The sequence below is a fragment of the Gymnoscopelus braueri genome (genome assembly GCF_963280865.1).
Source record: "Gymnoscopelus braueri genome assembly, chromosome: 5".
NCBI lineage: Eukaryota > Metazoa > Chordata > Actinopteri > Myctophiformes > Myctophidae > Gymnoscopelus > Gymnoscopelus braueri.
Window position 1 is genome coordinate 46,133,075 of NC_137606.1, and position 15,676 is coordinate 46,148,750.

Genomic DNA, 15,676 nt, shown 5'->3' on the forward strand with positions numbered 1-15,676 from the left:
ATCTGGGCACTGATTCTCTGAGTATCTTGAAGACCAGACCCATTGAGAGATGTAGCGCTCTGTCTGTCTTCTACCTTGAGCCAACCCAGACTAGCAAAGTGAGCTGGGGGAAGGTGAGTCCAGGGGGTGAAGCCTTGTAGTAGTCTTATTAGTTTGTTTTGAGAGATTTGTAATTTTAGTGCCATTGAGATGTTAGTGAACCATGAGGTGCAAGCATCGTCAAAATAACATTTCGATATTTTAGCTTTAGATGTTGCAGATAAGCATCGTTATCCCTTGACTCCAGGACATTCACATCATAATAAAGTACAGTAATGATGCCCATGGACTGAACCATGGGACTTTTCTGGCAAAGCTATTATAACATTGTTGATTTGGTGCATTTAGTTGATTTAAGCACTGCAACTGCATTTAATTTCCATTTATAACCAGATTCCATTTAGAACCAGGTTCGAGGTACAAACAAATAACTTGATTGAACTAGAATAACCAGCATTACCAGATGAAGCAAAAGCAGCTCTACGATCAACCTCTAGATGCGATGCGATGTGAGAGCGTGGTCTAGCCAACACCAGCTCAGGACTCCTGAATCGTTGCCCTACACACTCTCCTATCTAGCATCAGGGTCTTTAGTTTCTCTAGAGCCTGACCGATATAAATCTATTTGGGTGGTATAGCGGCCATCATTTGACTTTTTTGCAGACACAGATTTTTCACCACTTTTAACCAATTTTCAAAAGTAGTAGATCTTTTTTTTTAAATGAATGAATAGGGTGTAAGCGATTGAATAAAATGAAGTTCCGTTTATGTGTATACAGTATTTTATATTTATTATTGCTTGTTCATTGTATAATTAGTAGAACTTTTTTTTTGCCCTTTTTTTCTTTCTTACAAAACATTGGTCACATCGGTCTAGTATTCTCCAAAATCGTGATAATTGGCATAAAACCTATGTATCATCGGTTGGGCTCTACCATCCTCCTAGCAGCTGGAGGTGGAGGAGGTAGCCAGCAAATTCTCAGTAGTCTCAGTAGCAGCAGGTATGATTACTTCTGCTCTCCCCACTCCATTTACATCCTTCACAGCCTTCCCAGCCTCCATCAAGACCCCAAGGACGTCCCAGGAAGGAGGCAGCATGTGGCGGGTGAACACCAGACGTGCCAGCAAGGAGGCTGAGGGAATGATGAGCATGGTTAGCAACGTTATCAAAGACCTGAAGGGAAAATACTGGTGGATGTCCCCTGTTAACTCATCCTCCCTCCAACCGGGAAACATCAGGACAGGGGGAATGTGGAGTAGAGGCTCCCCGCTCAGAAGTCTCAGAAAAGTCCCCAGGAAGTAGCCGGTGGCCGCACCGTATCCGTTAGCGAAGGGACAATGCACGACACAGATGATCTGCGGGAAGATTATGCAGTACAGCAGGTCTGAACTCATCAGCCAGAAAGCCATGACGCCTTCTCCAGTGAAGGCCAGACCGGTGCCAGCCAAGCCCACCAGCAGCACACTTAGGCGGATCACCCAGGCACACTCCCTCTCTGATGCCTTGAGACACAGTGGAAAAGACTTGTTATTAAAAAATGACGACATAGATGCAATATTAAATCTAAGCTTATGGTTTATGACTGTGTCTTAATGACGATGACTTCTTGTGCCGAATATCAAATTTATACCCCGTCGTATGGCGCAGGGACGGATTAACCCCCGCACGGGCCTCTGGGCCGGCATTTTTTTAGCCCCGGGGGCTAGTGAAATTTTCCATATTCCATCCTGATTAGCTAAGATTGGCTTCCAAAGTTTGCAGGATTGGTTTGTTTTGAACAAAATGCCTAAAATCATGAACGCAGCATGCGATTTCCGTGAAACTTTGCACATGGTTTGCAGCCTTAATAGACCACCCATCTGCTATCACATAAAAACCTCTTTTGCATAGCTGAAAGCCCTACAGGTCCTCTGTGCTTATCACAATAACGGTTTAGCATGTCTTCGCAGGATGCAAAGTGATATAGTCTGCTATATACATGAAGACACATAAACACAAGCAGGCACACACACATGCAGAGACACTAGTTACATATGGTTATAGTACTACAAATAAAGCAAAGTTTCCAACCTGTTTCCTGAGGTAGCTTTTGTAGATATTCTGAGTGAACATGGATGCAGAAGAAAGCATGGCAGAGTCTACGGAGGACATGACGGCTGCAGCTAATGCCCCAATGCCCACCACCCCCACCCAGGACGGGGTGAGGTTGTGCAGGACCAGTGGAAGCACATTCCCTGCCTCCCCTCGCTCAAATGGAGCTGGAAGACCATACTCTGTCTGGTTCCAGTCTGAAAGGGGTAGCCGGACATCCAAAGTGATGAGGAGGTGAACTTAAACTTGTTTTTCTTGTCAGTGGACCAGCAGAGGGCAGCCCAATGACAAATATTTCTTCATTGATCAGCAAGATGGCAACATTATTTATTATTTGTATTGCAGATAGTTGTTAACCTGACTCTGCCAGATGGGGGCGGTATTGAGTAACTACGTTTCTCAATAAGCTGAGAAACAAATGTGTGACGTAAGCTTCTTGGATCTGGAAGCGTCAGGTTAGATAGTTGTAGGCTATGAGAAATATTGTATAAGAAAAGGCCTCAATAAACCATTTGAAAATATAATAATTCAATTTCAAATACTGTCTCTGGCTATAACTACAAATTTGTAAATGGGTCCACAACCTTTTTTATGTAGGCCTGAGTCCTTCCAACAATCAAACTCAGTCTTTTTTATTGACATGATGAACAATAATGGAATATTCAGAAAATATCAATGAATCACAATAATATGATTAGTGCTTTTTAAAAAAACACTTTAAAACTGCCTACAACCTTTTTCATTATATTTTTTTCAAAAATATCCCAAATGGCAAATTTACATGTAGCCAGTATGAGATTTCATCTAAAGCACTTTCTGCTTCCAGACACCTGACATCTCTTTGCTTTAACCAACTTGTCAATGTCAGGGACCAGTTTCTGAATCTGCAGTTATTTTCATAATTTCATAATAATTAATAATTTAATGTCTATTATGTGTCACCTATTAGTTTGGATATTGCGGTCTAGGTAGAATGAGTCCAGATTCATACTGTATATAGCCAGATATTGTTGAAAATCATGTCTGGGCCGCATTGGAACTCTCTACGGGCCGTTTCACCAGTTTGACACTGTTGGCCTATACTCTTCCATTGAATTTAGACCCAGGTGTCAGGTTGGACCCCTACTGGATGACAATAGCCTGGGATCCAGACTGATTTGCTCTGTTCGGCAGGTTTTTTCCTCTCACTTTGCTTCTCAGTCTGGTACTGAACCTATTTTCAAGGGGCAGGACGGGCACCCAGGCGCAATGTAAAATTCGAGTCACTTCTTGACTTGCCTGTGTAATTGGTGACGTTTGGAAATACGAGTCAAATAGTACCATGGCCTGGGAAGCGAAGTGAGAAAAAACTAATCCGCCGAACGGAGTGAATCAGTTTGGATTCCAGGCTAGGTTGACAAGTGGTATTGCCTGAAGCTCATAAGGGCAATATTCTCCCCTGGCCAAGCAGGCGCTCTGTTTTAGCTCAGCGGTAGAAATTCGATCTCATGCAGGAGATCAGGGTTCGAATCCTGGGTAGGACAAAGGTTACGGATTGCAGCTTTAACAGTGTGTGCAAGTTCAGTGTTTGTAAAGTACCTGCAGAAACAGCCACTGCTCCTATGATGACTGAGGGAATCCCCATGATGAAGCAGATGATCATTGCTGCAAAACACGTGAATCGGGCCTGAGCAGGTGATTCAGCAGAAAGGACCCTCTGATAGAATGCCTGGTAGCACAGTCCTCCCAAGGCCTGCACACACACACACACACACACACACACACACACACACACACACACACACACACACACACACACACACACACACACACACACACACACACACACACACACACACACACACACACACACACACACACACACACACACACACACACACACACACAGGCCCAACACAGTCAGCGCACTCATCAATTAGAGTAGTACCGTCTGAATACCAGCGGCCACACATCAAATAGAGTAGTACCGACTGAATACCAGGGCCCACACATCAAATAGAGTAGTACCGCCTGAATACCAGCGCCCACACATCAAATAGAGTAGTACCGCCTGAATACCAGCGCCCACACATCAAATACAGTAGCACCGCCCGAATACCAGCGCCCACACATCAAATAGAATAGCACTGCCTGAATACCAGCGCCCACACATCACATAAAGTAATACCACCTGAATACCAGCCCCCACGCATCAAATACAGTAGTACCGCCTGAATATCAGCACCCACACATAAAATAGAGTAGTGCCGCCTGAATACCAGCGCCCACACATCAAATAGAGTTGTACCGCCTACATACCAGCATCCACACATCAAACAGAGTAGTACCACCTGAATACCAGCACACACTCATCAAACAGAGTAGTACCGCCTGAATACCAGGATACACTCATCAAACAGAGTAGGCACCGCTTACTCACACTGGGTGTGATCTTTTCTGCCACTAACGAGGAATGCGCCAGGGTATGCGCATGAGGTTCCACACAGCTGAGTTAATACACCAGAGACTGGGGTCAAGCCAAATCAAATCAAATCAAATCAAATCAAATCAAATCAAATCAAATCAAGTAGTAATACCATCAGACGCAAAACAAATGAACTGAACCAGTGCACACATGTTTATCACCGCTGTCGGTGGAAAGCTTGTCGCTGTAGCTTGTAACTATTACTTTTAAGACAATGGATAAAAGGAACCTGCGTTCAAATGGATCCAATGCAGTTATTACTTAGTCACAAACTCTTGTTACCATATGAACCATATAGCTATTCTGAGGCGAACATTCGAAGGTTCTAGACCTTCCAGCTTGTAGACTGTTTCTGCTACTTTTGTGCAACACTGGTATAAAATAGTTTAGTATACAATATGCCGTTAATTTATACGAAAAACATAAAACGATGAAATATGGACTATAAAACTGATAATCGGCTGGTTGTTTAGAACCGGACTCAAGAGCCGCTGTGAGGCCTAGCTGGTTTGTACGGCCAGCTAGTCGTCCTTGTACTCTAGAGAGAGTTAAGATGATCTTCGAGCGTCGCTGAGGACACTGGGTTGTCAGGTGAGCTAATCCTGCTTGGATGGATGCTGGCTACTCTGGAAGGGTTAGGACTGAGTCTAGTGCCGATGAGGAGAGTGGTTTCAACCATGACATCCGGCGTGTTTTATCCTGCTGTGGGTAGCCCCTGACATCACCTTAGTGATGTCAGATAGTGTCAGACATCTCCTCATATGGAGCTGCCTATGTCAGTTATGCCCAAATATGGGACCAGGACGTCAGTCCTGGACGTGACGGTTATCTCCATATATGGAGTTTCTGGGAAGGGTTCACTGATGTCAGACTCCGTATCTATGACACGTCTTGGGTCTCTATGACGACTTTGTAGGTCGATAGTCTCCATTTATGGGGATATCCATATATAGGCCAGTGCTGGCAAGTATGCCCTGAACGTTCGCAACATGGACATTGAAGGTCTCTGCCTGACAGTGCGGATATGTAAACACAGATGCACACTGTACATGAATAGGATTTGGGGTGAAACAACAACTAACCAATAAGAGGAATTCATCGATCCATTTTCCAACATCCTCCGTCTTGAGCTCCCCCATCCAGGGCGATGAGTGTAAAGGTGTGAGTGTCACATTAGATGATGATGGGTGGAGAATTACAAAGGGAACACACAGCCACTGGCAAAGGCAAGATAAAACAGAACAAGGAAATAGTTCAACAAAAACATAATTATGTTCACCACCAGTGAAGAAGTGCACCTCCAATGCTATCGGGGATGGGGGATGGAGGTTGCCTTAACCACTTTCCAAAATGTATCAAAATGTACCAAAACTTGCCACACTCTTTCAAAAAAAAATGAAAAAAAAATCTAAAGAAAATTTTAGAAAATATCTAAATATAAGTGCAGTTAGGAGTAAACTTAAGGATCTTGCTCAGGGACACCTAGACATATTGCCAGGGCTGGGAATTGAACCTGAGACCTGCTTCCCAGCCAGGCTCTCTACCCATTCAGCTATGACATTCCTGTACCGTACCTGGGGCGATAGAACCCTCCAAACCTTCAAAACCGCCGTCAAAACCCACCTCTTCAATATGGCTTTCCCCAGCTAAGTGCACCCCCCCCCATTCTCTTCATTCCACTGTTTTTATTGATTTTATTCCTTAGTCTTAGCCTTGTCTTAGTGTTTTTTCCCCTAATAAAGTTGTTTTTCTTTGCTGTTTTCTCATGCCCCCCATGTAAAGTGTCTTTGGATACTTATAAAAGCGCTATATACATTTTAGATATTATTATTATTATTATTATTATTATTATTATTATTATTACACTTATTATTATTATTATTATTATTATTATTATTATTATTATTACACTTATTATTATTATTATTATTATTATTATTATTATTATTATTATTATTATTATTATTATTATGATGTCTGTTGATAGAGTTAATCTTGTTGATTATAATTTGTCTAGTGTCATAAACTGCTTTAAATGTCAAATTAATATATGGGTGTCATATTGGCCTAATCCAGTCATGTACTCTAGTCTCCTTTGTCTATCTTTGCAAGGTCAAGCTGCTACAGGCTTTCTGTGGCTATCTGTCGGCTCCTCGAGTTATGTCAATATTGAATGTTTTTAGGACACTACATCTTGGTGTTCTTCTCCAATGCATTCTTTCAGTGCCACTGAAGTGACCACTGACCAGTGACCGGTCAAAAGCCGAAGTCAAAGTGTTGACCCAGACACTTTGGCACGGGTTATCTTCATCATCTACCATCATCGCCTTCATCATTATCATACCATCATCATATTCATCTGACTTCATCAACTCATCATCACTCTCCACCAATGGCAGGATTACACCTCCGATGGCTGGATGCTCGATGTGTCTTCCATGAAGTCATAGTTTATGTTAACGGTGCTGTTAAAACCCAGTGCTTTCTCTGTTCTCATTGGGAGAGACGACGACCGATGATGCGTGAAATACCTGTGATACTGTAAACCTTCCCATGTCTCTCTGTCTGACTAAAATATTATATAATCGTTATACCCAATGGCTGCCTGTCTCCGGCTGAAGTTACCGGTACTATATAGGTGTGATAAGGAAAGACAGCTCCATCATCTGTTCTCACCAGACTGATGAAGATGATCAACAACTGGATGACATCGGTGTAGGCCACTGAGTAAAAGCCTCCCAGCAGTGTGTAGGTGATGGCAACACCAGCAGACAGGATGATGGCGTACGACGAATGAAGATCAAGAATCACACTAACTGTCCCACCTGTGAAAACACACAATACACACGTGTCTAAGCTAATTGTCCCAACTCTGCACATGTCATAATACTATCGGTGAACCACCTGCGAAAATAGGCAAACTTTCAGCGAAGATAGCAGATTTACAAGTTCACATGCCTTCCATGGAGCACACTTTTGTATTTGTTAAATATTGTAGGAAAGAAAAACATAACGTTATTTAACCAATAGTCTAATTTCTAACAATTAAAGATGATGACCTTTCCATTTTGGTTTCTGCTCCTACATAAAATATCCTTTTGTTTGCTCCTGAAACCTGTTCGGAGCCCTACGTTAAACTACTTTCTCACAGAACAATGTTCCTCTGAGGTATTCTGGAATGTTGAGACAAAAAGGAAAAATGCATATTTGTATCCTGTGTGTTGAGCATGATGTCATTTCTGTTGGGACGGCTGTGCACTTTGTGTTGTGACTAAGCATACAAGAGAAACAATTTGAACATTTCTGTTGGTATGCCGACAGAAAATGTCCAACTAGTTAGACAGGATGTAGTGATGTTGAGTGTCTAAACGGAAGTACCGGAATTTGGCGGAAGTACCACCCAAGGAAATGATGTTACGGCTTACAAGTCTGTTTACATTCTCAGTGAATGAAACAAGTGTTGTGATTGGTCGAAAAAGATTGTTTCGGGGGAAGTACATACGATGGAAGTTCCGCCCCTATAGACACTCTCTGCATTAGGTCGTGACCCAGGTTTTTCTCCTCAGAGATAAGGCTGGGAACGAGGCTATGACTGACCCAAGGCACCCAGGATGCAGGCCACCCACAGAATGTCACTGAGCAGACTGGGAAGCAGAAGGGCTGTGGTGATTGCGTTGCCATAGCGATGCTGAAATGGATCCATCATCGTCACGTAGCGCTTAGCCCTCATTTGTTTAGCAAAGAGCAAGCCTCCTGTTGGGACACAACATGAAGGTGATGGATTAGACCAGTGGTTCTCAACCTGTGGGTCGGGACCCCACATAGGGCGGGTCCCCAGAGGACAGTGAAGTGAAATTTTTATTTAAAAGAAAATAACCCATTACTGCATCAAAAGTAACCAACAAACTATACAAAAAACTGGTAAACATTGGCCAATTGGTCAAATAATATGAAAATAGCCGATTTACAAGCTGTGAGCTTGTAGAGCTGCTATTTTCCACAATATTTATCTGTGGAACCGAGTCAAACTATATGTAATGCCTCAACTCCTACAATTCCAAGTGCTTGTCAGGGTGGGGGCCTGGGGGTCCCCAGCTCCAATATGATTATTTTGGGGGTTTCGCAGTTCAAATATGATTATTTTGGGGGGTTCCCAGTTCAAATATGATTATTCTGTGGGGTCCCCCGTTCAAATATGATTAATTAGGGGGCTCGAGGCCTAAAAAAGTAGAGAACCACTGGATAAGACCAGTGGTTCTCAAACAGTGTGTCTTGGGATTTTGCAACAACCATCACGTCATTATGGATTATTTATGTACTATATCAGTACTTTGTGCACACTCATATCCCAATGCAGCAAATTGTATACCCTAAAAAAATATTTGAATCACTCCCAACCTTTATTTTCACAAAAGTTCAAAAATCTTCCCATCAATTTTGTACCCAAATCCCATTTTAATGAAGTTGAGGACATAATAAAGATGATGTTGGAGTGTGTTTTGTGTTTTTCCTAAATATAAATATATATATGGAAATAATATACATTCTGCCTCTTACCGACGAGGAAGGACATCACATATGAGGGGGGCCCTAGGGCCCAGATGACGCCACGAGAGGGAGTGTAGACAGCCTCAGCTGTACCCATGATGTAGCCTCCTCCAACCCAGGTGGCTTATAATGAAGATAAAGCAGTTAACACAGTTACCGTTACCAGTGGTGGAAAAAGTAACTTTTTTACTTAAGTAAAAGTATCAATACATGTAGAAAATACTCTGTTACAAGTAAAAGTCCGGAATTCAAAATGTATGTGAGTAAAAGTATAAAAGTATTGGTTTAAAAATGTACTTAAAGTACCAAAAGTAGAAAGTATACTCATTATGCAGAATGCCCCATTTCACAAAGTTTTCAAATGTATATATTTTTTTGGAAAATGGCAGATCTACAAGCTCTCAATGCGTCACATCGTGATTCACATTAATTTGGGGGTCCTTTACATGAAAAGGTTTGTGAATCCCTGATCTATGATGTATGCATCGTCGTACAAATTGTATTTTCTCACCTGTCATTGTGAAGATGCCAATATAAATGTTGATGTTGCGTCCCCCTATCATGGTGACTTCACTTCTGGATCCCACACATTTCTTCTCCTCCCTCATGGATTTCCTAGAAGCCCAGATCCCCATAGCCAGGATCAAGGCATAGAAGACCAACACTGCTACCAACCCAGCTATGTTTAGAGCCATCGTGAAACTGTAACACACATGCAAGCAGACAGGATGTGTTGCAGTTATAATATTGAAATGTCCGTGAGCAAATATTGAAAAACTGTTGCTGCCATTTATTTATTTATTGAAATTTATTGAAACATTTCTGGCACAGGATTCAATCCTCTACGCCAGACTCGACACAATATAAATATTTATTTTCAAATTGCGATATTCACAATTCACAATATACTACCCTTCAACCCACCCCACCCCACAACCCACATACAATCCCCCAATATACATACGGTACACACATAATTTCATTTTTACATAAAAAAAATTTAAAATCTGTTTGTTAACCAGTCTATGAAGTTACAAGCCAGCCCTATAATTGTACAGAAAGTCTTTTGATGACCAGAATTTGTCAAGTCTATTCTTGAAGGTATTGACTGAAGGAGCCTGGACCACTTCCTCTGGAAGTTTGTTCCATGTTCTTACAGCTCGAAGTGTAAAGAAATTCTTTCTCTTTTCAGAGTTACAGTGTAGTGGTAGCAATTTTAGGGAATTCCCTCTCAACTCGTACCTATTGTCCCAGAAGTGGACAACAGGCTCGGCTGTGAAGTCATATATCTGGTGAACAATTTTAAAGACCTCAATCATATCTCCTCTGTGTCTCCTATATACTAACGTTGGTAACTGTAAATGTCTTAACCTTTCTTCATATGACATTTCCTTCAGACCTGGAATTAATTTAGTAGCCCTTCTCTGAACCTTCTCAATTTTCTCTATATATTTGATTTTGTAAGGACACCAGACTGAGCTTGCAAATTCAAGATGAGATCTCACCAAGGATTTGTATAATGGTATAAATAATTCTTTACGTAAGTTTAAAAAAGTTCTTCTGATTATCGCCAACATGGAATTAGCTTTTTTTTTACTTTTTCAGAGATGTGCGTTTGAAATTCTAATGAATTGTCAACGACAACTCCTATGTCCTTTTCTTCCTCTATTTGATGAATCACCAAATCTCCAACTGTATAGTTGGCCAAGTTGGCACTTGTTTTCCCAATGTGTAATTGTTTACATTTGTCTGGATTTAATTTCAATAGCCACCTATCACACCAATTGCTAGTACTCTGGAGATCTACTTGAAGTTGAGCTATGTCAGTGTCCTTGGTAATAATTCTAAATATTTTCGTGTCATCCGCAAAAAGGTAGGCATCAGATTGTATCACACTTGGTAAATCATTTATGTAAATAACAAAAAGCACAGGGCCTAATATAGATCCCTGTGGGACTCCAGAGGTCACTGCCTTCCAATCTGAAGTGGCTCCATTAACCACCACCTGCTGTTTCCTATTACTAAGAAAATCTTGTATCCAACTGATAACTCTGTCATCTATGCAGTAGGACCTTAATTTTTATATTAGTCTCTTATGGGGAACTTTATCAAGAGCTTTTTGGAAGTCCATATATATGCAATCAACTGACTCTCCTCTATCTAAAGCTGCTGACCATTTATCAAGAACCGTGAGAAGTTGTAGTGTAGTCGATCTTCCAGATATAAAACCATACTGTTTGTTACTTAAGAGCTTATTGGACTTCATATGATCTACAATGTATGCCCTAATACATTTTTCCATTGTTTTACATAACACAGATGTCAGACTAACAGGTCTATAATTCCCTGCTATTGCCTTACTTCCTTTCTTGAAAATTGCACTGATTTGTGCCTCTTTCCAACCACAAGGTACAGTCGCTTCCTCCAAAGTGTTATTAAATAGCAATGGGCCTCATTCAGCAACGGTACTTAAGAGGAAATGTCTTCTTAAACCCACTTAAGAAGTTTTTAAGAAGATTTAGGTATTCTCCAATGTTTTCTTAGCTGTGATCTGTTCTTAGGTAAGAACAGAATCTACGCACACTTTCTTAAGAGGATTTTTTTTCTTAGACCCATTTAAGAGGTTTTTAAGAAGATTTTGGTATACTCCAATGTTTTCTTAGCTGTGATCTGTTCTCAGGTAAGAACAGAATCTACACACACTGATGAGCACTCTTAGGGCGCGCTCCCACCAAGAGTTGGCTGGCCGCTGTTAAACGCAGGTTGTGCGCGGCCACAGTTTTTTGCAGCCAGCGGATTCTAAAAAACGGGAGTGTCGCGCCTGTCACTCACTTTCAGGACCCTCCCTGTAGCCCGCACTGCCTGCTGCCTTGAGCACCATGTTGCTTCCTGAGTCTTGAGACGTTCCGCCTTCGACTCACCCGATTGGACAGAGGGAGAAAATCAGCGCCTGCCTCCAGCAGTTTTATGCTTAGTTGCGGAGAGCAGATAAACGCAAGGTCTGCGCGACTAGCGGAAAAATCTGCTCTTGCGTGAATCAACGCATTTGCATTGACAATGCATTGGCAGATTCTGCAAACAGCGGCCAGCCAATTCTTGGTGGGAGCGCGCCCTTAGGCTGGCCTTTGAGTTCTTAAGTGTGACATATTTGTGCAAAAATAATTAATTCTCGAAGTTTCTTCAATTCTACAGTTGTATAATATAGGATTTAAATTCCAATAATATTTTTATCATATCTTTAGAGCAGTGGTTCTCAAAGTGTGGTCTGGGGACCCCCAGGGGTCCTTCAGGGAGTTTCAGGGGGTCCACAGCAAACGAAGAACAGTTTAATCACTTTAACCCTATTTTATACTTTGTTTGAAAATAGCCGATCTACAAGCTCACAACACGTCCCATTACTGGCCATTTTGAGCTTGTAGATCGGCTATTTTCGAGACATTTTGATAAATCTTGAAACATTTTCCCTGGCAGAAAATATTTTCAGGTGGGGGTCTGCAGCCAAATGCATGTCAATTTGGGGGTCCTTGACATGAAAATGTTTGAGACGGGTCTGAAATTACAATCTAACCCAAACGGACCCGGTTGAGTTGAAGCCCAAGCCCCATACCCACCCCACCTCATCACCCCCCATACCCCCACCCCCATATCCCCGACATTCGCCACACCCCCATTTTCCAGTCCCCTTCCTACCTGAAAGCCCCCCTATACCCACCCGTCATACCCATCCCCCCCACATAGCCCCCTACACCGCTCCTTGCACCACCATATCACCCACCACACCCCTATTTCCACCCCATTACATACCAAGCAGCTGCTACCGTAAAGACCCTCCATATCCACCCACCAGCTTTCAGTAATAAAATGTTTTATATCCACTACTAACGCTACTCCTGAACATGAAATATGGATAACATTTTTAACAGCTAATTTCAGCAAATGTACATTGATGTCTAGTGGTGATATGTTGATTAATGTGAGAGAAATAATAAAATACATTCATTAATTAAATAAAAATAATTTGCTGTTCACTTCAGAAGTACCTCCACATAACTATTAATTAATTTATTTTTATGTTTGCAGTCTGGTGTTCCACCATAGTTTAGGTATTCTTTACTTCATTCTCTCAATTTTATTTCTGTGTGTGATTTCCTGTGATTTCTGTGTGTAGCAATCACACACAGGTGTGACTGCAGGCAGAGCCATGCAGTCATGCCTTATATGGGGATTGGTGGGGCGGCTCCCTATGGTAATTAGGATGAACTGGCACACCCCTTCAAGTTACGAGGATTGGGATTCATCATCATCAAGAACATAGTTACGAACAATTCTGCCTTTTAAGAACGTTTCATGAATCTGACTCAACTTCTCTTAGGAATTCACTTAGGAAGAAATGTAAGAGGAAACATTAGGAACTTATTGCTGCATGAGGCCCAATGTTACTGGTTCAGCAATCACACTAGCTAGTTCCTTTACAATCCTAGGATGTATTGCATCAGGCCCTGGAGATTTGTAAATGTTCATGCTCTGTAGCAGTTTTTTTGTGTCCTCAGTGGTTATTATAAGACGTTCTGTCTACTGAACTTCCACTCTTGGCAGTTCAGGTATCACATGCCCTTCAGGTTCATTCACAAATACACTGCTAAAATAGTCTGAGAGTATTTCAGCTTTTTCAGAATCCTTCTCTGTTTTTGGGGAGTTCTTATTTTCCTGGTTAACATATAGATCTCCTACTGATGTTTTAATTTTTGTCCTTTTGTTAATGTAATCCCAAATAACTTTTGGTTTGTGTTTAGATTGTCTTGCTAGGTCTTCTTCATATAGATTTCTTAAATTCCGTGTTCTCGATCTCACACAATTTCTAACTCTTCGATATTCTTTTTGTACCTCTGGGTCTTTACTTTTTATAGCCTTTCTTGCAAGAGTGTTTTTTCCTTAATTTTTGTTTTTGTAATACTGTCTAAGGGAAAGTTGTGCTTCCTATTCAATGGCCTGCTCTTGCTATTTGGCACATATTTATCCTCTGTTTCTTTCAACTTCAACTTTAATAGTCTCCATTTATTGTCTACATCATAGTCAGAGAATTTTTTTTTCCAATCAAATATTTCCAGTTCTCTAATTGCTGCCTCAAAATTCCCCTTATTGTAGTTTTTTCTTATTTTTTCGTTTTTCCTAATTTTTGTACAACATATGACCATAAACAGCAAAACACAGTGATCGCTTTTACCTAATGGGCCTAGATATTGAACATCCTCCACCAATTTCATGGTGTCATGCATTTGCATGACACCATGCCATGCATGCCATGCATGGCTGCCGCTGCTATCTAATGATAATATGTATTATTTATCACGGAAATGTCATAATTAATGCTGAGAAATGCAGTCAATTCCATGCCTATTCACTGTTTCTTTTCCCCTCAGGGACAAAACGACCATACTGTATCTGGAGAATGCATGGGACTGTCGCTAAACTGCACTGAATCAAAAGTAAATAATTGTTATTTTTATATAAGCTTCTCATATTAGTTACAACCCCTTTTTGTGCCCAACATGGGTGCATCTAGTTTTTTTTTATTCCTTACTTTATGTAAATTACAGTACAGTATCATAATCTGAGTCATATAGCACAGCTGTTTTGCTATTATTGTGGTTAATTATTGAAGAATGAGTGTAGAACGTGTAACGTAAGTCCAAAACAAAAGTGTAATAATATAACAACTTGTCTTTTAAACCATGTTGAAAGTCTGGTTAAGAAACTGAAGGTACAGTATATGCAGTGGTGTAAAGTAACTAAGTATATACTCAAGTAGGCCTACTGTACTTATAAGTGAGGACTTTCCAGTATTTCCAGTTTTCAGTAGGCCTACTTTTATTTGTACCCCACTACATCTCAGAAGCAATGCGTCGCAATGTGACGCATTGTGAGCTTGTGAGCTTGTAGATCTGCTATTTTCAAATGATTTTTATACATTTGAAAACTTGTGAAATGGGACATTCTGCAAAATGAGTACTTTCGACTTTTGGTACATTTTGATGCCAATACTTCAATTAAATGTTGAATACCGAACATGTATAGGCCTACTTGTAACAGACTATTTCTGCAATAGGGTATTGATACTTTTATCTAAGTAAAAAAGATGTTCCATCACAGGTTAAGTTTTATTACTGACTACTATAGATCACTCACCCATCATTGCACTCTGTGTCCTTAAGTCAACCGACAATCCCTGACACCTTCATCTATAAATGAATCATTGGCAGCTCGCCACCTTGGGACTCTACTTGCCTCAGTAACCAAGAACCCGCAGTGAATTTGGGAACGGCTCTGTCTGATGAACTTTAAAAAAAAAATCGTATCTGATTTTAAAGCTCAAAGTACATGCATGCTAAAAGGGATCAGAAGGTAGAATCAATGTTTTACTGTATATTAGTTTGGTTATTTTTTATTTCATTTAACGTGAACTCAGCAGCCGAGCTACCCTCTAATCCAGTGGTTCTCAAACTTTTCAGGACGCGACCCCCCATAACAATCAT

At 41.0% G+C, this 15,676-nt stretch overlaps 1 protein-coding gene across 1 annotated transcript; it reads right to left on the reverse strand.

Annotated features, from left to right (window-relative positions):
* Nucleotides 1–981: 981 nt before the first annotated feature.
* LOC308085939 (high-affinity choline transporter 1-like) lies at nt 982–9,838 on the reverse strand (the record flags this gene model as incomplete). Its single annotated transcript, XM_080429254.1, has 8 exons — nt 982–1,542; nt 2,111–2,328; nt 3,710–3,863; nt 5,678–5,812; nt 7,272–7,420; nt 8,193–8,348; nt 9,153–9,266; nt 9,655–9,838. 8 exons carry the CDS (start codon nt 9,836–9,838, stop codon nt 982–984), a joined length of 1,671 nt encoding a protein of 556 aa, XP_080285380.1.
* Nucleotides 9,839–15,676: the final 5,838 nt, after the last annotated feature.